At 47.4% G+C, this 22778-nt stretch overlaps 2 protein-coding genes across 4 annotated transcripts in view; one reads left to right on the top strand and one right to left on the bottom strand.

Annotated features, from left to right (window-relative positions):
* bphl (biphenyl hydrolase like) overlaps nucleotides 1-11293 on the bottom strand; it is a 32672-nt gene extending 21379 nt beyond the window's left edge. Inside the window, exons 1-2 of one of the 3 annotated variants that reach the window (XM_070880387.1) lie at nucleotides 11008-11293; nucleotides 1975-2075 (exon numbers count right to left, since the gene is read on the bottom strand). In XM_070880387.1, coding sequence (XP_070736488.1) covers nucleotides 1975-2075; nucleotides 11008-11084 — 178 coding nt within the window. In that variant the 5' untranslated portion in view covers nucleotides 11085-11293. Of the gene's footprint in view, nucleotides 1-1974; nucleotides 2076-3287; nucleotides 3546-11007 lie in introns of those variants that run through there. The other 2 variants (XM_070880385.1, XM_070880386.1) reach the window with 2 other exon arrangements.
* The window catches only part of LOC139264235 (leukocyte elastase inhibitor-like), a 39303-nt gene continuing 27339 nt past the window's right edge, over nucleotides 10815-22778 (top strand). Inside the window, exons 1-2 of the mRNA XM_070880382.1 lie at nucleotides 10815-10844; nucleotides 16214-16314. The gene's annotated coding sequence lies outside the window, so the exon portion shown is untranslated. The remainder of the gene's footprint in view (nucleotides 10845-16213; nucleotides 16315-22778) is intronic.

Below are 22778 nucleotides of genomic sequence, written 5' to 3' on the forward strand. Positions count from 1 at the left end.
CATAATGTCGCTCCTCATTCCTCTACCAAAATGTATCACTTCACACTTCTCCGAGTTAAATTTAATCTGCCATGCGTCTGCCCAAACATAATCAAAAGTTTACTCCCCTTTCGGTTAATTTTTAAGTAAGTTGGAGCAATAATGGGGATCAAAAGCCACTGCTCATGCTCCAGATGGGACGGGAGTTACCAACTGCACAAGATCAGGGCCTGCTCCTGTAATCTGTTGTGCTGGGGGGAAGATTAGTGGGTGCGCACTGTGCAGGACCTGGAATGAAAACCTCACATTCCCAACACATGCAGCCCCCAGTCTCTCTCGTCGGCTACAGTAACTGACGTAACTGTGAGTGTGCCCTGATCAATGAGCTGCCTGTCGGAAGGGGTCAGGTTTCAGGAAGACACGAGCAGCCAGCTGTAGACCATTCAATTCAGGCACATTTAAAATGGTCGCCTACGCAGCAAAGCACCACGATACTCTGCTTGGGAGTTTAAAAAACAAAGTTGAATTATTGCTAGGCTCCCCGGTTTTTGTGGCTTATTTTTGTCAACTTTTTGGGTGTACTGTGTTTTTTTTTAAATCCCGAGGGCTTCCCACATTAGAAAAGTAAAAACCAGAGCAAATATTTTCATTTTGCTCGCTGACTTTGACCAGCTGTGATCTGTTCAAAGACAATGAAGGGGCAAAATTGCCCCTTTTAAAGCCCCGTTTGCATCTCAGGTGGCGCTAAAGGGACACAATGGCGTTTTCGCCTGGGGGGAGGGCGGCGCCAGGGAAATTGCACCTGAGATTTGGGGGGGGGGGGGGGGGGGGGCGGTGTTGTCCTGGTAGCGCCAGGCGCCACGATCATCGGCGTGTGCGGCGACCCCTCACCGCAATGCGCGACCCCTTTGCACCCTGCAGGGAAAATCGGCCCGCAGGCCACAAGGCTGGCACGGGCGCATGTCCAACACCAGCTGCGCGTGTGGCAAAGCTGCCGGATATCTGCCGCTGGGTCGCCCCTTAAAAGGGGATGCCTTTAGCGCCCTGGCATCGACCAGGCCACCGTCATGCAGCCCGGCACTCCGTCGTGCGTGCCGGATTGTCGGCCCGGTCGATGGCCTCCCTGGTGGCTCAGTGGCGATCCTCAAAGAACCTGCAGAGGGCGCAGCGGCCCTGACCTTTAATTGAAGGGGGGGGGGGGGCAGGGGGGGGGGGCGTTGTCGAGGGTCAGCGTCAGAGTATCCGCTCAGTGCCGTGCTGCCGCCCCGGGAGCGCCCCTCAAAGGAAGCAGAGCGCCAGAGACAGCGTCGGGGGCAGGACTTCTGGGCCTGGCACAGGAAGTCCCGCCCTTGGAAGGTTACCGCACCCAATCAGGTCAAAGGGCAATTTCAGGCCCTGATTGTCAGTCGTTAATACTGGTGCAAATAACAACCCTGTCCTCCCGTCGTCTTCGATAACGTGCTGGAGGGAGCCCCAAACATAACCTCGTATTATTAAAAGTTAAATTACACAAATCATTGTGAAATAGTCTAAAGTAAACACTCTATTTTTGGTGTTAAATAAAGCACCGATTTCAAATTCTTTTGATGCGGTGTGAGGGCATCATCTATCTTACTTGACAAACTAGGAAATGTCATTATAGACTTTTAAATAGTAGGTTGAAGATAGAAGAATCATAATACAGGTTGAGCGTCCAAAATACGGAGTTCCAGAATCCAGGGCGATCCGTGGCAGGGTCGTCCGGAATCCGTAAGATGTTCCGGAATCCGGAAATACCCGAACCTGGGCTCAGACACTCCCGGATTTCGGACGTTCCGAAGTCCGGTAAAACACGAAACCCGGCCCGGCCTCAGTCCCGAGTTTGTCGGATTCGGGGCGCTCAACTGTATTTGAAATGTTATCACTAACCTGAGCAGTTAAGGCAATCGGCTCTGTTAAATTCTCTTCGTACAGAGTACAAAATCAAATCACAAGGTGAACAACCTGCATACGTACCCAGTGCCCCAGGGAGCAGTAGTACTCCCCGGTCGCCCTTCCCCGTTTGTTGGTAATGGAGGTGAACCCCATTAATGTACTTTTTTGCAGAGCTTATTGTGCTGGAACAAAAAAGAAATGAGAAAATGAGTACGTTCTATTTTATATATATATATATATATATAAAATGTTTAGTAGAAACAGAGGCCCCATCTCCCCGCTTAGGTGGACGTAAAAGATCTCATAGCAACAATGTTCCCTCTACTTTTTTTTAAGTACATGGTCCCTTTAACTGGGTGTGCAGCCAATCCAAATTTTCACACATGCATTGTCCCTTCCCTGTAAAAGCCGGTGAGCAATCTGTGCAGGATCTCCAGACCACTGCGCAGCCGCTTAGCGAGAACCTTGCAAGGCACTATTCAAAGAGGAGAAGGGTGTTCTCCCCAGTGTCCCAGCCAACAATTATCTCTCAATCAACATCACTAAAAAACTGATTATCTGATCAGTATCTCACTGCTGTTTGGCGTGACCTTGCTGTGCGTAAGTTGGCCGCTGCGTTTCCTACGTGGAAGTGTGGTGGATGCAGAAACCCTCACCACATTTAAAAGGTGCTTGGATGGGCACTTGAAGTGCCGTACCCTGCAGGGTTACGGACCTGGAGCTAGTAAGTGGGATTAGACTGGATAAGCTCTTGTTGGCCAGCACAGATACGATGGTAAGTACTGCAGGGAATCGAATACGGCCAGGGTGATCTCCTGGACTAGTTTCGATCGCCTGGTCGGAGAGAAATTTTCCCATATTTTTTTCCCCTCAATTGGCCTGGGTTTTTATCTGGTTTTTGCCTGTCCCAGGAGATCGCATGGCTCCAATTGGGGTGGAGTGTAAAATGTTGTGATACATGGGGTGTCGCAGTTGTGTGAGGCGGACTGGTTAGGCTGGGTGCTCTTTACCTTTCCGCCATTGTTCATTGTTCATAGGTTTATTTGCAACCTTCAGGGCTGCTGACCAAGGGCCGTGTGGCTCTTTGTCGGCCGGCGCGGACACGATGGGCCAAAATGGCCTCCTTCTGCGCTGTGGATTTCTATGTTGCTATGACAACCGTGACTACACTTCAAAAAAGTACTTCACTGGCTGTAAAGCACTTTGGAATATCCTAAAGTCGTGAAAGGCACTATATAAATGCAAGTTCTTTCTTTCATTCATATATATAATATATATTCAATAAAAATCTTATGTCTGCCGGCATCCGTCTTACTTCTTAACAGCGGGAAAATTGCGGTCAGGGGCTTCTTTCAGACGAATGCCTCCGACCCGAAAAAAATCTAGGAAAATACCTGGTGGTCTCGGAGGAACGTAGGATTCTGGTCAGAGGCCTCCATTCACTGCGCAGCATATGGGGAGATGCCTTTCAGCCACATATACACTGGAGTCACATGGGCCTGGACCACCAATCACGATGTAGTATTCTCATTGATAATAATGGGAGCTCTGTTATGTGTGTAATGTACCTATGAATGACTCCACGAGTCAATATATTGTACTCAAACTGTAGTGATCTTGGTCCTTTATTCGTAACTCCAGAGTGAGGCAGCCGCATGGTGGCTGGCCTTTTATACAGCCCCTGCCACCAGGGCAGGAAACCCTGGTCTCCACCGGCTGCACCCTCTAGTGGTGCCAGCATGTATATACACAGTGTAAACCTTATTGATACATCAGGTAAACAAGTCTCCATCTTATGCAACTAGATAGTGACTACACAGAGAGTATATCTATAGTCTGCATATATAACATCCTCCTAAAACAAGAAACACAGCACAATAAATAAATAAAACACCTCACATATATAAAATTAATTGAAATTAAATGTTTTAGAAAAAAAAACATTTCTGAATTTAAAAAAAATGTGTTTTAATAGGGTTAAAAATAAACTTACCTTAATGGACAGGGTTTTTAATATAAAAATGAGTGATTAAATTTAATTTTTCTGTGTTTTAAAACTCTTACGCTGGTAAAAGTAGGCTATACACCTACTTTGCGTGTGATCTGTGAAAAGAAATGTTGACAGATCGGAATAACTGGTTCCCTGTGCGGAGAACCGGCATTTGCAAGGCTTCTTCGGCTGTGCGCGCACTTCGTACACACCCGGAGAGGCTGCAATTTTCGGCCCATTGTCTTATTTTTGTTACAATTGTCAATTTATCTGCGTTATGAATTCCTGTACCCACGTTTAGAATGGAAGCTGCCTCTGCAACCCAGTCACACAGCAAATACACTTTCCCACCAGAGATGGCAACGTAGTGACTCAGTTTTACTTCTCCCAGCCCCCGAACCTGCACTGTAGAGAACATTCTGAGCTCCAACCAACCCTAGTTCACTGCTTCCCAAATAGTTGTGAAGTTTTTCTATTCAACTCTCAATATTAACCAGCGGATCTCCTGCGGCCTTGCAAGTCAAGGTGAAGCAAATTCCCCTTCAGCGTGCATTAGTGACGCAGTGGCCAGAAGGATGGGGTCGATGGTTTCTGGCACGGATGGGGTCTATTTAATGGTTGAAGTGTGCAGCTGCAAACCTGAATGTGGGTCACAGACCAATGGGGCCCAAGGAAGGAGTGTGCAGCATTAATGGCAAATGTAATCTATTATAGATATGAAGTAAAAGTATTTAATATAAAATTGGGGCAGTTTACATGATGTTTAAATGGGAACCAAATATAGATGATATCAGAAAAGCGAGGGTATATATATCAGGAAAGGATGAACAGCCTGGGTCTCTTTTCTCTTGAAAAAAGGCGGCAGAGGGGAGACCCAGTAGAGGTCTTCAAAATTATGAAACATTTTGATAGAGTAGACATTGTGGGCCCAAGTTTCCACAAGAAAAAAAACGGGCGCCCCTCCGAGCTGGGCGACTGTTTTTCGCGCCTAAAACGGCGCCTAAAAAAATCCTCGGTATTCTCCACCTACCTGCAGGTCCTCTGGCCCTCGGCGCAGCCAGCACGAGCTGTGGGGGGGCGGAGCCAGGTCCCTGCGCTGAAAACAGTGCCGGGACCTCTGCACATGCGCGCTACAGTGGGCACGCAAGTGCAGTAGCTCCAGGCGCCGAACTGTGTGGGAGGGGCCCGAAGCACGCAGCCCCTAGCCCTGGCCCAATGGCCTCACTGGGGCTGCGTGAATGAGGCTCCTCCCACGGCCAGCTCCTGCTCCCCGCCCCCGACCAAACACAACACCCGCTCCCCCGCCCCGACCCGACCCGCGCTCCGACTGACCCGACCCGACCTCCCGCCCCGCCCCCCCCCCCCCCCCACTGGACCCGACTCCCGCTCCCGGACTGGATCCGATCCGACCTGACATCCCCCCTCCCTCCCTCTCCCTCCCCCCTCCCTCCCTCTCCCTTCCCCTCTCTCTCTCTGTCCCTCTCCCTCTCTCTCTCTCTCCCCCTCCCGCTCAGCGGCACGAACGGCTGCAGAATTCTCCGTGCCTGAAGCACTTTCACACAGGTAGGAAGATGGTTTATTTAATCTTTTCTTGGCTTATAAATGTTTATTCAGGTTGGATTTATTTGTATAATATTTGTATAAGTATAAATAAGGATTTATTGTAGAATTTAATGACTTCCCTTCCCCCCCCCCTCCCCCCCCACCTCGTTCTGGACGCCTAATTTGTAACCTGATCCTGATTTTTTAATGTGTAGAACAGGTTTTTTCAGTTCTACAAAAATCTTCACTGGCTCCATTCTACTTTAGTTTGGAGTACGTTTTCACTGTGGAAACTTTCAAATCAGGCGTCAGTGGCCGGACACGCCCCCTTTTGAAGAAAAAATTCTGTTCCAAAGTGAAACTGTTCTACCTGACTAGAACTGCAGAAAAAAAAATGTGGAGAATTGCGATTTCTAAGATAGTCCGTTCTCCACCAGTTGCTCCTAAAAATCAGGCGCAAATCATGTGGAAACTTGGGCCCATCGAGGGAATGTTTCCACTTGTGAGGAAGAGCAGAACTAGAGGCTATCAATATAAGATAGTCACTAAGAAATCAAATAGGGAATTCAAAAGAAACTTCTTTACCCAGAGAGTGGTGAGAATGTGGAACTCGCTACCACAGGGAGTGGTTGAGGCGAATAGTATCGATGTAAATAAGGGGAGGCTAGATAAACATATGAGGGAGAAGGGAATAGAGGGTTATGCTGATCGATTTAGATGAGGAAAGATGGGAGGAGGCTCGAGTGGAGCAAAAACACCGGCATGGACTGGTTGAACTGAATGCCTGTTTCTGTGCCGTATATCCTATATGTATATATTTTATATTATATATCTTAGTATAAATCCTATGTCATGCACCATGACCGATTAAGCCCGCCCTCTAATCCTGCTTCACCTGTCTTAAATAAAAACAGAAAATGCTGGAAATCTCAGCGGGTCAGGCAGCATCTGTGGAGAGAAAAACAGAGTTAACGTTTCAGGTCGATGACCCTTCGTCAGAACTTGTCTTGATTCTCTGTGCGCAACGGCACGGGAGGTTGACTAGTGAGTTACTGAAAGTGTTGTATTGGACTGTACAGCCTCCTAAGAACTCATGTTAAGAGTGGAAGCAAGTCTTCCTCGATTCCGAGGGACTGCCTACGGATGATGATGCATTGAGCATGTACTTCCTGTTTGTCACTCACTTTTGGCATCGCACTATGTTGATTCGGTCAAACAGCAGTAAATCGGAACTGAATAACAGAGAATATACAAATCAGAAGAGACAAAGTGGCTAGAAAGGTGCCGATGAGAAACTACTGATTCCGAAAGCACTGGCAAACATTCCAGAATGCCACGTAATAAAAGTGGAATCCGACTTATTCACTCGCTGTGACTCAGTGACCCTGCTAATTGTGTGAATATCCTCTGACTCACTATGCGGAACATCACAGGAAATCTGTCACTTTATATATAAAAGTCCTGCGTCTAGTGCGTGTATGACGCAATTCTCTTTTGAAAGTTACTATTGAATCTGCTTCAACCATTCTTTCAGACCTTGCATTCCAGATCACAAACTCGCTGTGTAAAAAAATGTTTCCTCATGTCGCCTTAAATCTGTGTCCTCTGGTTACCAACCCTTCTGCCACTGGAAGCAGTTTCTTCTTATTTACTTTATCAAGACCGTTCATAATTTTGAAGACATCAATTAAATCTCCCCTTAAATCTTCTCTGCTCCAAGGAGAACAACCCAATTTTCCACATTACAACAGTGACTACTCCAAAAGTACTTCATTGGCTGTAAAGCGCTTTGAGACCTCTGATGGTCACGAAAGGCGCTATAGAAATGCAAGACTTTCTTTTTCTCTCTCCACATAACTGAAGTCCTTCATCCCTGATGCCATTCCAGTAAATCTCCTCTGCACCCTCTCCGAGGCCTTGACGTCCTTCCTAAAGTGTGGTGCCCAGAACTGGACACAGTACTCCAGCTGGGGCCTAACCAGTGATTTATAAAGGTTTAGCAGAACTTCCTTGCTATTGTACTCTATGTCTCCATTAATAAAGCCAAGGGTCCCGTGTTTTTTTTAACCGCCTTCTCAACATGTCCTGCCATCTTCAAAGATTTGTGTCATACATCCCCAGGTCTCTCTGTTCCTGCACCCTCTTTAAAATGGTACCATTTATTTATTATTGCCTGTCCTCATCCTTCCCACCAGAATGTATCACTTTACGCTTCCCTGCATTAGATGTAATTTTATGTTTTTCCATTCGTCGGTATTTTTTATATATATTTTAAAACATTTTTGATTTCAGTAGCAGTGAATGATGTACCGGGAGAAAACTTTTCAGTTAGTTTTCATTTTTAAGCAAATTACTTCATATCAAATAAGGGAACTGAACAGTCTTATTGATTGTAGTCGGGACTGTAGACAGTAAATTTAAGATTGTACACACTCCTTCAAAAGGCTGCTCCCATGCCAAAGGATGGTGCAATTCTGGGATATCCCAGGGGCGTGCTGCGCTGGAAAATGCTGAATATTTAAATTAAAATGGTCCATTCTGGTTAATTTTAAACCTTTTTACTTCACAATTAATGGATTTCTTAATCTAAAAATCAGCAAAGTTTGAAATTTCAACAAACCAACCAGATCATCACTTCCCCAAAAGCTACCACAACAGTCACACACGCCTTTTACATTCACTTTCTGTCTCCAATCCCCTCGAAACGTTCAAGAGATACTTCCCCTCCAGCACTCCACCTAGTCTACCGCCATTCTCCCACTCCCACCCCAACATTTCATGCAAGCACTTTTCTCCCATTCCCACCTAATTTCACGCTGTCACTCTGCTACCTCCTGTCCAGTTAATGCTGGCGTGCTCAGCCCCTACCTTCCCGATCTGGGCTCCTGCCTCCTCTCCTTCACCTTTGTCTTTATTGCTCCCATTTTTTATTTCAGTAGCAGTGAATGATGTACCGGAAGAAAACTTTTCAGTTAATTTTCATTTTTAAGCAAATTACTGCATGTCAAATAAGGGAATTGGACAGTCTTATTGATTGTAGTCGGGACTGTAGACAGTAAATTTAAGATTGTACACACTCCTTCAAAAGGCTGCTCCCATGCCAAAGGATGGTGCAATTCTGGGATATCCCAGGGGCATGCTACGCTGGAAAATGCGGAATATTTTAATTAAAATGGTCCATTCTGGTTAATTTTAAACACCATTTTACTTCACAATTGATGGATTTCTTAATCTAAAAATCAGGATCAAAAATCCCCCGTCACATACTCTCCTCTGCTTCCCCCATTTGTCCTCTCCCTCCCGCCCCCGGCACACTCTTGCATTTTCCTCCCTCCTCCAGGATCACTCTCTCCTCCTGCACCATTTCTATCCCCTTCCCCAACGTGGTTCTCAGGCTTTCTCTCCCGTCAAAGCTCCAATAGAAAAGAAAGAAATCATTGCATTTATATAGTGCCATTCACAGCCTCAGGATATCCCAAGGCACTTTACAGCCGATTAGGTATTTTTTGAAGTTCAATCACTGTTGTGATGTAGGCAACGCGGAAGCTCCCACAAACGAACAGATATTTTAGTGATGTTGCTTGAGGGATAAGTATTGGCCAGCACACCAGGGAGAATTCTCCTGCTCTTCTTTGATAAAGTGTCATGGGCTCTTTTACGTTCACCTGAGAGGGCAGTCAGGGCCTCATTTTAACATTTCATCGGGAATGCACCCAATGGGGGAAATCTTCTAATCCCGTGAGAGTTCCTGCTAACAATCTGAGGGGGAGTCAAATTCTGAGCAGTGATAGGCGGTAGGAGTCCCAGAGCAGTGCTAATTTTCATCTGCAAACATGGACTTGTGGCCACACTTCCTAAAGCACTTGACTGTTCATCTCTTCCATTTCTGGTTATACATTATGTCAACCAAGTTTGCCTTTGGTCATCTGGGGGAGAAAGACCTCCTTGTGGATCTGCTCTTGGGCTTGGCACAGATCCAGGATGTTTAAGATCGCTGGGAGGGCCTCTCCAACTGCTTGTCCATGTTTTGATCTCTGGCGCACGAGCGAGTGACTACAAAACGTGAACACGTGGGTGTCCCTCAAAGAACATGGTATTCGCTCAATAAGCTTTTCACAATCAGTCAACATGGGATATTGACTGCTTTATAGGGCTGAACTTCCAAATTAGGCAATCATTTTTTTTTTTATTCATCAGCAATTTTCTTTTCACTTTGGACAGGGTTTTAAAAATAATTCTAAAGGGCTGTTCGTGGATCTCCCAGTGGCATTGCGATTACCCAGCACCATTCTATTAGACTTCTCCCCCTCCCCGCCTCTCTGCCCCCCCCCCCCCCCCGCGTCCTAGCCCTCCCCCAATGTGCTGCTAGCCCTCCCCCAATGTGCTGCTCTTGGGCTACATCTCTGTCGCTACTTTGGTGCTTCGGCCTCCTGTCACTACTGCTACAATAGAAAAGAAAGACTTGCATTTATATAGCGCCTTTCACAACCTCAGGACGTCCCAAAGCGCTTTACAACCTATTAGGTACTTTTTGATGTGTAATCACTGTTGTAACGTAGGAAACGCGGCAGCCAATTTGTGCACAGCAAGCTCCCACAAACAGCAATGACATAATGACCAGATATTTTAGTGATGTAGACTGAGGGATAAAAGGTGGCTAGGATACCGCGGGGGGAACTCCCCCGCTCTTTGTTGATAAAGTGTCATGGGATCTCTTGCATTCACCTGAGGGGGCAGACAGGCCCTTGGTTTAACGTCTCATCTTTGAATGCACATTGAAAGAAAAGACTTGGATTTATATCGCACCTTTCACGGCCACCAGACGTCTCAAAGCGCTTTACAGCCAATGAAGTACTTTTGGAGTGGAGTCACTGTTGTATATGTAGGAAACGCGGCAGCCAACTGGTGCACAGCAAGCAAGCTCCCACAAACAGCAGTCGTGATAATGACCAGATAATTTGTTTTAGTGATGTTGATTGAGGGATAAATATTGGTCAGGGCACCCGGGGATAACTCCCCTGCTCTTCTTCGAAATAGTGGCCGTGGGGATCTTTTACGCCCACCTGAGAGAGCGGACGGGGCCTCGGTTTAACGTCTCGCCCGAAAGACGGCACCTCCGACAGTGCAGCGCTCCCTCACCACTGCACTGGAGTGTCAGCCTAGATTTATGTGCTGAGCGAACAAGAGATATTCAACCATGGGTTGCAACAATCATTCGTGGGCTTCTGGAGTCAAACCAGATGCCGGGTCATTTCCCACGCAAGACTTTTAGATATAGATGGATATTTATTTTTGAAATGGACAATGGTCAAGATCCCTTTTACGAAGGGGGCGAGGGGGTTGGTTTTGCTTTAAGCTCAGGCCTGTTTGAGCCCAGCGGTCCCGTTTAGCACAAGCAGCCCTGAAGCCGCTTTAAACAGTAAGTTACCGACAACTCGAGCCATGCACACAGCCAAAGCTGGCCCGAACATGCACTTTATTCCTCCTCCAGCATGCTGGGCCTAGAGCGTTAGCGTTGCAAGAGGGCCGGAGGAAGAGGGTTTCTGAAAGCGAAAGCTTTGTGCCAACCATTTGATCTTTACCTGCAAGGAGCGCTCGGCGGCCGAAGCTGCAGCGCTTGGGGCAGCAACCTGGCGCAGCAGCGAGCCGCCAGCGACATGTCTGCAGCAAGTGTCGGACCGGCTCCAGCCCCGGGGCTCCAAACAGCGACACTTTACAGGTTGCCAACCCTCCCGGATTGACCGGGAGGCTCCCGAAAGAGAAGATCAAAGGACGCCCACTGCCAGCAACCCAGGAGGGAGGAGGGAGAGGGAAATCATTCCAGACAAACTGTAGACTCTTGCAGGACCGAAGGAGGCCATGCGGCCCGTCGTGTCCCTGCCGGCTCTTTGCAAGGCACATCCAATTGGCCCCCACTCCCCAGAACCCCGCGTAAATCATGCGTTTTGTTTCTCTTTTCTTTCAACAGCTTTTTATGAGTTATAGAAATAGTAGGAAAGTGGGCGGGGATAGGCTGTTTTCATAAAAAAATAGGTGCAGGGGCAGGCCATTCGACCCTTCGAGCCTGCACCACCATTCAATATGATCATGGCTGATCATGCAACTTTAGTATCCCATTCCAGCCTTCTCTCCATACCCCTTGATCCCTTGAACCGCAAGGGCCACATCTAATTCCCTTTTGAATATATCTAATGAACTGGCCTCAACAACTTTCAGTGGTAGAGAATTCCACAGGTTCTTAATTCCCTGAGTGAAGAAGTTTCTCCTCATCTCGGTCCTAAATGGCTTACCCCTTATTCTTAGACTGTGCCCTCTGGTTCCGGACTTCCCCAACATCGGGAACATTCTTCCTGAATCTAACCTGGCCAATCCCATCAGAATTTTATATGTTTGTATGAGATCCCCTCTCATTCTTCTAAATTCCAGTGAATATAAGCCTAGTCGATCCAGTCTTCATATGTCAGTCCTGCCATCCCGGGAATCAGTCTGGTGAACCTTCACTGCACTCCCTCATTCAAAAAGGAGTTAGATGTAATCCTTACTACTAGGGGGATCAAGGGGTATGGCGAGAAAGCAGGAATGGGGTACTGAAGTTGCATGTTCAGCCATGAACTCATTGAATGGCGGTGCAGGCTCGAAGGGCCGAATGGCCTACTCCTGCACCTATTTTCTATGTTTCTATGTTTCAATAGCAAGCATGTCCTTCCTCAGATTAGGAGACCAAAACCGAACGCAGTATTCTGGGTGAGGCCTCACCAAGTCCCTGTACAACTGCAGTAAGACCTCCCTGCTCAATTCCTCTCGCTATGAAGGCCAACATGCCATTTGCCTTCTTCACCGCCCGCTGTACCTGCATGCCAACTTTCAATGACTGATGTACCATGACACCCAGGTTTCGTTGCACCTCCCCTTTTCCTAATCTGCCGCCATTCAGATAATATTCTGCCTTCCCGTTTTTGCCACCAAAGTGGATAATCTCACATTTCTCCACATTATACTGCATTTGCCATGCATTTGCTCACTCACCTAACCTGTCCAATTCACCCTGCAGCCTCTAAGCATCCTCCTCACAGCTCACACTGCCACCCAGCTTAGTGTCATCAGCAAACTTGGAGATATTACATTCAATTCCTTCATTCAACTACTTTATACACAACGCCATCCTGTGCGGGGTGCTTAGAGGTGGGAGGTCTTGTGAGGAAATCTCCAGGAATACCTCCCAACCAGAGTTGGACATATCCTCAAGTCTCCTAGTAATCATTCACCGAACGTTGCTAATTAACAGTGGCTTGCTCTGTTACGGTGCTCTGTACGGGGGAAGTCTCAAGTACAAACAACGTGAACAGAATTTGCTGTGTCTTGTGGTAACGGTGTGGAAAGAATAGACAGTGCCACTAGGGTTGTCAATAGGGTGGACCTTGATCTGGAGGTTTCATCCCATGACGCCCTGTATCCAACCACCCTGCCCAGGCAAACCGCCTTTTAAGAACATAACATATGAGCATAAGAATTAGGATCAGGAGTTGGCAATAAGGCCCCATAAGCTTCCTCCGCCATTCAATAACTTCATGGATGATCTTTGACCTCAACTCCACTTTCCAGCCCGATTCCCGTATCCCTCGATTTCCCCTTGAGTCCAAAAATCTATCTCGGCCTTGAATATACTCAGAGACTCAGCATCCACAGCCCTTTGGGATAGAGAATCCCAAAGATTCACCACCCTCTGAGTGAAGAAATTTCTCCTTATCTCTGTCTTAAATGGTCGACCTCTTATCCTGAGACTGTGGCCCCTGGTTATAGACTCTCCAGCCAGGGGTAACAGCCTCTCAGCATCTACCCTGTCAATCCCCCTCAGAATCTTATGTTTTTAACCAGCTCGAAAACAAAAGTGTTCAAAAAGCAATGAAAATTCACACCATTTTTAAAATATCCCTCTGGATTTTTCTCCCCCCGCGGTTGCTCACAGCAGTGTCCAGATGATGAATCCTTCGTTCCTGGAGACTCCAGGACAATCCTGGAGGGTTGACAAACCTCGGTGACACTTGACATTGCTGGAAAAATGCTGGGAAGGAAAGTTGCGAATGACTAGTGGAGGCAGAGGACATGACTGAGGCACTGGATGAGTACTTTACATCTTGTCTTCACAAAAGAAGAGGATGAAGTTAATGTTGTAGTAGAGGACGGGGGAGGAGAGATTGACTTCATTGGGCGTGTCTATTTATGCTAATTAGACATTGTGGCCTTAAAAGGACGTACTACTTTACACACAACGCCACCCGTGTGCATTTCCTGATATAACTCCCCTGCCTTTCGGAAACGGCATTTCATCTCACCGTAAGCATCATCAGAAGAGATCCAATTGCATTTAAAGAAGCATCTGATGCCCAGTGCACTGAATTTTTTTAAAGTCTCAGACTTGGAATATACACCTGTATGTAAACCACTCTGTTGACATAATCTAAACACTGGCGTTTGATTGTTTGGCCAACAATAGTGTGTTCCGCCTGTGCAGTTGCTTATTGTAGAACAGTTCCCACGTTAAACACTTTGCAGTTGAGCCATGCATGCAGCCATTCTCTTCAGTTAACTGCAACCTGTTCATATGTTTAACTCTTACTTTTAGAACTCACAATATTTGTTTTAATATTAGCAATGTTATTTTAATTTTAATGATTGAGCTAATGGCATTTGGACACTGTAATGTATTTGCTTCATGGTCCTTTGCTTAAGAATTCATAGCAACACATTGCTATTAAGAACTAGTTGGTTTATTAACAAGAGTTTAACAATCACACGACACATTACCAGTTCATCCACTAGGCTCACAACTGCATACCTCATCGTGGATAACCTAGACCCAACTGACTGGGGTTTTATTGAGTCTTGTGAACATCACGTGATTGGCTAAGCCACTCACAATGCAGTAACTCTACAACTATTTTGAGTTGTACCTGTAAAACAAGAAATCGTTAAACAAGTGCCCCCTGATTAAAAGGGGGAGGAGGAGGGATTAAAACCGACAAACTTAAACAAATTAACCTTTACCTATTACGTGGTTCAAATTAAAATTTGGTTGCCGGGGGTGATGATGCACCCCAGTCCCTCCGGCGCCCACCTCTCGCGGAAGGGCGCGAGCGTATTGGTGGACACCGCATGCTCCATCTCCAGGGACACCCTTGCTCAGATGTAACCACGGAAGAGAGGCAGGCAGTCGACCACCCGCTGCCTGGACCAGTTGATGGCCATCTTGGCCATGCCCAGCAGCAGTCCTACGAGGAGGCCTTCCGACTTGCCCGCTCCCCTCCGCACAAGGTGCCCAAAGATCAGGAGTGCGGGACTGAAGTGCAACCAGAATTTGGGGAACAGCCCCTTCAAATATTGAAAGAGGAGCTGCAACCTCACACATTCAATAAAAACGTGGAACACGGACTCCTCCAGACCGCAGAAATTACAGGCGGCCTGGGAGCCCATGAACCGACTCAAAAACTTATTGCACGGGACTGCTCCATGCAACACCCTCCAGGCCAAGTCCCCAATAATTAGAGGGAGGACTCCCGTGTAGGGAGCACTCCATTGGGGACCACGCCTCCTCTGGACAGCAAGATGGTGCGCACTGTTGTGTCTGGATGGCAGACGAGGATGGCAATGTGGAGAGTGTGCAAGAGCAGCCCGTACAGGAATCCCCTCCGTGCAGAACTGAAAGGCACGGAGGGAATTTCCCGGAGGAGGCTCAAGTTTTGAGGGGCTGGCTCCCGAGGGAGGTTTCAGGGCTTGGCGTCGATGAGGAATTTTAGTTCGGATAGGGGTCAGTTCAGACGGGATCTTCCCACGTGCTTGAGCCTCCTCGACACACCTAACGGAGTCAGGGCCCAGTGCTGTTTTTAGCGACTCGATGGCATCGGCCGCGCACCGGACATCGGCCCATGATAGGCGCAGTGCCAGCTCCTCTGGCGCCATCCAGCCCGCTCCTCCGCCATCGAGCAGGTCCCTGACCCTGGTCACCTTGCCAGACACAGCCCTCTCATCCGCCTGCCACCTAAAACCGCGCTCGTGGAGGTACGGATTCCTGAGCAGCGGCTCCCGAAAGACAGCCACCATTCCAGATGGGGGAGAACTGCGCCTGGCGGCGACTCTGTTCCAGACCCTGATGAGTTCCTGGCAAAAGACAGGCAGACCCCGCATGGCGGTCCAGGTTCACAAACAGGAGCTCAGCAACTCTACAAACCTGTGAGCATACTCACGGGTGCATACATGACAGACACGGACAGGCGGAGCTCTGCATGCCAGTTTGCTTTTCTCGAATGTAGAGCCAGCAGTATAACTACTGGCCAAGGTGGTCATCGACAGCTCCAGACGGTCGAGGGGATCTTTCGGCCCGTCTGCCTGCCTCTCTTCCACGGCTACATTCGCGTCTGGGTGTCCCTGGAGATAGAGCACGCAGTGTCCACTGGTACGCCCGAGACCTTCCGCGACCGGTGGGCACCAGAGGGACTGGAGTGCATCATCACCCCTGGCAACCAAATTTTAGTTTAATTTGTTAAGGTTGCTTTAAAATGTTTTTTAAATTTGGTCTTTATTGGTTGTGCTCCTTCAAAAAGGGGGCACATGCTTGACTTTTATTTGCCAACATTTCAAAGAGTCCACAATATAACTGAGTCCCGCTGACTTTCAAAGCTGATTCTGATCTTAAATGATACCGATGCATAACGGTAGCATCATTCTGGTAAGCAGGAAAGTTAGAATCGTTTGACACTTTGACATTTATTTAGCAATTTGGTTTTCTTGCAGCGGATCCCAGCCGAGATCAGTATATTGACTCATTCACAGCTAGACCACTTCTGCGCTCCTGAAGACCAGCGAGCATTTCATGACCAATAACTGTGATTGAGGTAAAGCAGAATTTATTCTTTGAGGCATACAAAATGACTGTTTCCCATGTGAACAGAACCATCCGTTATTGCATTGTGACAGCAGTACGACATTGTCTAGTGCTTGAGCCAGGCCTCCGTATTGATATGAGCTGCACCTCCATGTGAAAAACCTCCGCACAATACATGGTACAGGTTAAACCTCCCTTATCCGGAACCCTCAGGACCTGGTCTGTTCTGGATAAGGGATTTTTCCGGACGAGGGGTGGTCACATTTAATTGGATGATACAGGTACTGAGCAAGGGGATATCGGGGTTGGCTGGCTTGGGGCTGGGAGTGCAGCAGAGAGATAATGGGGGTGGGAGGGGTGGATCGCGGGGTCAGGCCAGCGATTGCGGGAGTTGGCAGCGAGGAAGGACTTCAATTTGTTCATGTCGGAGTTCTGCGCATGTGCCACCTGGTGGCCGGGAATGGTTCTGGACAAGGGGTGGTTCCGGATAATGGAGTTCTGGATAAGGGAGGTTAAACCTGTACCAACAAGCTCCAAGTCAATGTCTTATGCCAGCTGATGAACTTAAAAACCAGCAGTCCCAGCATTAAGCATGGTGGAAGATTTATTCCAGTTACAATCATTATTAAATAGATGGGACGACACCATTGAATTAATACTTGTGGTGCACACTGTTAGAAATGTGCTGCATTATTCCCACAGGATCACACTTTGACAGAGCAACATTGGCTGATTTTTCCTTGGCAAAAAAAATACTCAGTAAATATTTATGAAAAGAAATGGAATATATCACAGTTGAACACAACATAATACTTCCATTCATGAGGCAATCCTAATTTACTCAGGAAATGAACACATGTGACTTATCTGCTTATACTCACTTATCAAATGTCAAAAACTGCCCAAATGTTGCCTTGTTCTTTGTAGTATTTTGCCTGCTATCTATGCTTCAGTAAATATGCTTTAAGTGGAAGTAAAGACCTTAGTGAGTTTAGTCAATACCAGACTGGTCCTGAATATAATATTCCTGTCATTAAATGGGCCGAAAATGCACTTGGAATTCTACTTAAATTGGTAGATATTTGTTGCTGTGTATTTCCAGCATCTTCTGTTATTTCCAACTGCCAGTTTATTCCTTATTATTGGACACTTTACTATAGTTGGTTTAATTGTTAGGCCCTGGTTACATTAATTCTGCAAGGATGGAATTAATCAGCACAGTTCCTGAGGGCAAGGATTGATCTTTGATCACAAGAAGCACTATATGAAGAGAATCATATTTTAAAAATCCAAGCCACAACAAGTGCCCATTAAAACCTAAGCACGAGACCAAAGAGGTCTCAGAAGATCAGCCTTTGCACTCAAAAGTTCGGGGGTAGGTGGGTGTGATTATTGATGTTGAATTGTTACGGGTCATTTTGGAGTAACTAGCTGTATTTCTTGCTTCTGAACAAGCTAGCTCTTCCCTTACGAAGATCGTGTTTAAAAATCATTGGAAACTTTGGGATGTTGTGTATTAAGTCAAACTTTGCAAGCATAAATGAATGATTCAATGCCATGGCACCAGTTTCTTGCAGACATCAGCATATGTTTGTACTGATGGATTCCTGCTTCCTAATCAGCGCAAACACATGTCAACATATAGGGCCGAAATGTACAGTCGGAGACGTTCCTCCAGAGTGCGCCTCCAACACGGAAATAAATCCGACTGTACCTGGTGGCTCCAGAGCCTTGGAGTCTTTGGGGCCTACGCTTATGTAAAGGCCTACCGATCCCAGGGATGCAGGCAGTTCGGAAACATCCCTGGGGTCACATGGGCTAGGCCAACCAATTAGAGAGGGGGATTCCCAAGATGCTGGTTCCAGGGATGAGGGACTTCAGTTACGTGAACAGACGGGAGAAGCTGGGGTTGTTCTCCTTAGAGCAAAGAAGGCTGACAGGAGATTTGATAGAGGTGTTCAAAATCATGAGGGGTCCAGACAGAGTAGATCGAGAGAAACTGTTCCCATTGGTGGAAGGGTCGAGAACCAGAGGACACAGATTTAAGGTGATTGGCAAAAGGACCAAAGGCGACATAAGAAAAAACATTTTTATGAAACGAGTGGTTAGGAACTGGAGTGCACTGCCTGAAAGGGGGGTGGAGGCAGATTTAATCACGGCTTTCAAAAGTGAGTTGGACAAGTACCTGAAAGAACATTTTTTGCAGAGCTGCGGGGAAAGGGCGGGGGAGTGGAACTAGCTGAGGTGATCTTGCAGAGAGCCCACACGGGCTCAACGGGCCAAATGGCCTCCTTCTGTTCTGTAACCATTCTATGATTCAATGATGCCTATAGGGATTCCATTTACAAATGAGAAAGCCCCAAATAAATAAATAATGAACACAATTCTAATAAAAAATAAATATTCCCATGTTCAAAATTAATTAAAAATACCTTCGAGTAAGCATTTAAATAAAAAATAATTTTTTTGAACAATAATTTTAAAAACATTTTATTCTGGCTGCAAAATCTACATGAACTAATTTTAAATGTTTTAGTATGTTTTAGTCATTTAAAACATTTTAATTTAACATTTATTTTAACCCTTACGCAGGTCCTGTGCAGGTTTTGTGGGCATTTGCTGGGCCGTAGTTGGGCAAATAGCTGCTTACTTCACACCAAAGGCATGTTGAACGTTTGAAAACTAGCCTTTTTCCTTTCTCCTAACTTATGAAAAACGAGTTGGAATGATTAACTCTGGTGTAAATGCTACTGTTATGTACATTATGATTTACGTTCCATTCAATACAGAAGCCACAAAGTAAACATGTGTCAGTCGGGTAGAATTTGCTCAGCTAGGGTTTGTTCAAAGAAATTGTTCAGAAATGCTAGAGAAGTTATTGATGTCATCATCATCATAGACTTGCTTCCACTCTAAAAGTGAGTTGTCAGGTGACTGAACAGTCCAATACGGGAATTACAGTCTCTGTCACAGGTGGGACAGACAGTCGTTGAAGGAAAGGGTGGGTGGGGAGTCTGGTTTGCCGCACGCTCCTTCCGCTGCCTGTGCTTGTTTTCTGCATGCTCTCGGCGACGAGACTCGAGGTGCTCAGCGCCTTCTCGGATGCTCTTCCTCCACTTAGGGCGATCTTTGGTCAGAGACTCCCAGGTGTCGGTGGGGATGTTGCATTTTATCAAGGCGGCTTGGAGGGTGTCCTTGAAACGTTTCCTCTGCCCACCTGGGGCTCGCTTGCCGTGTAGGAGTTCTGAGTAGAGCGCTTGCTTTAGGAGTCTTGTGTCGGGTGTTGGGCATGCGAACAATGTGGCCCACCCAACAGAGCTGGTCGAGTGTGGTCAGTGCTTCGATACTGCGGATGTTGGCCTGATCGAGGACGCTAACATTGGTGCGTCTGTCCTCCCAGGGAATTTGCAGGATCTTGCGGAGACATCGTTGGTGGTATTTCTCCAGCGATTTGAGGTGTCTCTGAGCCATACAGGAGAGCGGGTATCACTACAGACCCTGTAGACCATGAGCTTGGTGCCAGATTTGAGGGCCTGATCCTCAAACACTCTTCCTCAGGCAGCCGAAGGCTGTGCTGGCGCACTGGAGGCGGTGTTGAACCTCGTCATCGATGTCTGCCCTTGCTGATAATAGGCTCTCGAGGTATGGAGAGTGGTCCACGTTGTCCAGGGCTGCGCCGTGGATCTTGATGACTGGGGGGCAGTGCTGTGTGGCGGGGTCAGGTTGGTGGAGAACCTTTGTCTTACAGATGTTTAGTGTAAGGCCCATGCTTTCGTACACCTCAGTGAAGATGTTGACTGTCTTGGAGTTCAGTCTCTGAATGTGTGCAGATGCAAGTGTTGTCCGTGTACTGTAGTTCGATGACAGAGGTTGGGACAATCTTGGATCTGGTCTGGAGACGACGCCACCACCATCTCAGCAAAATCCCAGCCCTGCACGAGGTGGAAAAGGCCATCCGCCAGCTCAAGAACAATAAGGCAAGGGGAGCGGATGGAATCCCCGCTGAGGCACTAAAGTATGGCAGAGACGCACTATTGGCACAAATGCATGACCTCATCTCTCTCATCTGGAAGGAGGAGAGCATGCCGGGAGATCTCAGAGATGCAGTAATCGTGACCATCTTTAAAAAAGGGCACACGTCCGATTGCAACAACTACAGAGGAATCGCCCTGTTATCAGCCACTGGGAAAGTCATCGCTAGAATCCTCCTCAACCGTCTTCTCCTTGTGGCTGAGGAGCTCCTCCCGGAGTCACAGTGCGGATTTCGTCCACTACGGGGCACAACGGACATGATGTTTACGGCGCGACAACTGTAAGAGAAATGCAGGGTACAGCACCAACCCTTGTGCATGGCCTTCTTTGACCTCACAAAGGCCTTTGACACTGTCAACCGCGAGGGACTATGGAGCGTCCTCATCTGTTTCGGCTGCCCCCAAAAGTTTGTCGCCATCCTTCGCCTGCTCTACGACGACATGCAAGGCCGTGATCCTGACCAACGGATCCACCACAGACCCAATCCACGTCCGGACCGGGGTCAAGCAGGGCTGCATCATCGCGCCAACCCTCTTCTCGATCTTCCTCGCTGCCATGCTCCACCTCACGCTCAACAAGCTCCCTGCTGGAGTGGAACTAAACTACAGAACCAGTGGGAACCTGTTGATATGAGTAAGTAGCCAATGACTGACATTACTCACCATCAGCTACATTTGGTTATTGTACTCTTTTAGCATTGTCCAATTCATTTATGCATCATTCTTTCAGTGTGACTATAAATAAATACATCAGTTATTGTAGGCAGTAAACGTTTGGTGCTGCATTTAATATTTCAAGAATCTGAAGTAAAGTTGCTCTGTTCTGAAACTCATTTCAAGGCAGATTCTGGATTTAACTCAGCTGGGGATTGCTATAAGGTGCTGAAATTGGCCTTGGCTCTCTGCTCTGGGGAGAGGAACATCTTGTGGGGTTCCCACTGCTGAATGCTATCAGTCGTGGCTCAGTGGGTAGCACTCTCTCGCCTTTGATGTCAGAAGGTTGTGGTTTCATAGTCCCACCCCAGAGACTTGAGCACACAAATCTAGGCTGACACTCCAATTCTGTGCTGAGGGAGCACTGCACTGTCAGAGGTGCCGTCTTTCGGATGAGACGTTAAACCGGCAAAGTGATTATCTGCTTTCGTGCCCCTCTGCGCATGCGCGCGGTTGGCCCCGTCACTTTTTCGCGCAGGCGCGCCCGATCCCCTTCTGCGCATGCGCACTGCCACCGAGGTCCGGCCGCGCATACGCAGTATCCCCACAGTTGCGGCGCAGTGCAGTGCGGGCCACGCTTTCCTCAGCTCTGTGGAACAAGGCCTGTCAGCAATCAGGGCTTGTCGTCTAATGGAACCAATCAGAGCTTTAGGTGTTGCAAATAAACACTTCCTTAAACTGTGACCCTGTCTGCTCTCTCAGATGAATCTAAAAGATCCCATGGCCCTATTGCGAAAAAGAGCAGGGGAGTTATCCCCAGTGTCCCGGCCAATATTTATCCCTCAACCAAACATAACAAAAAAGATTATTTGGTCAATATTTAATTGTTGTTTGTGGGAGCTTGCTATGCACAACTTTGCTGCCACATTTCCCAGGTTACAACAGTGACTACACTTGAAAAAGTATTTCATTGGTTGTAAAGCACTTTGGAATGTCCGGTGGTTGTGAAAAGTGCTATATAAATGCAGTCTTTTTCTTTCTATCCAGTGATACCAGCTAGGAACAATGGCTTACACAAGCCGCAACAGTGAGGTATTCCTGCTACTTCGTAAATCATTGGTGCGACCACACTTAGACTACAGCGTACAGTTCTGATCACCACAATAAAAAAGGATATTGAAAGGATACAAAATATATGAGGGGATGGAGGGATTGAATTAAAGAAATAAAGACTTGGATTTATAAAGCGCCTTTCATGACCACCGGACTTCTCAAAGCGCTTTACAGCCAATTAAATACTTTTGGAGTGTAGTCACTGTTGTAATGTGGGAAACGCGACGGCCAATTTGCGCACAGCAAGCTCCCACAAACCATCAACATCATAGGCAGTCCCTCGAAATCGAGGAAGACTTGCTTCCACACTCAAAGTGAGTTCTTAGGTGGCTGAACAGTCCAATATGGGAATTACAGTCTCTGTCACAGATGGTTGAAGGAAAGGGTGGGTGGGACTGGTTTGCTGTACGCTCCTTCCGCTGCCTGCGCTTGCTTTCTGCATGCTCTTGGCGACGAGACTCGCCATGCTCAGCACCCTCCCGGATGCTTTTCCTCCACTTCGAGCGGCCATGGGCCAGGGATTCCCAGGTGCCGGTAGGGATATTGCACTTCATCAAGGAGGCTTTGAGGTTGACCTTGAAGCGTTTCCTCTGCCCACCTGGGGCTCGCTTGCCGTGTAGGAGTTCCGAGTAGAGTGCTTGCTTAGGGAGTCTCGTGTCGGGCATGTGGACGATGT

Source organism: Pristiophorus japonicus, chromosome 5 (genome assembly GCF_044704955.1).
Source record: "Pristiophorus japonicus isolate sPriJap1 chromosome 5, sPriJap1.hap1, whole genome shotgun sequence".
Classification (NCBI taxonomy): domain Eukaryota; kingdom Metazoa; phylum Chordata; class Chondrichthyes; family Pristiophoridae; genus Pristiophorus; species Pristiophorus japonicus.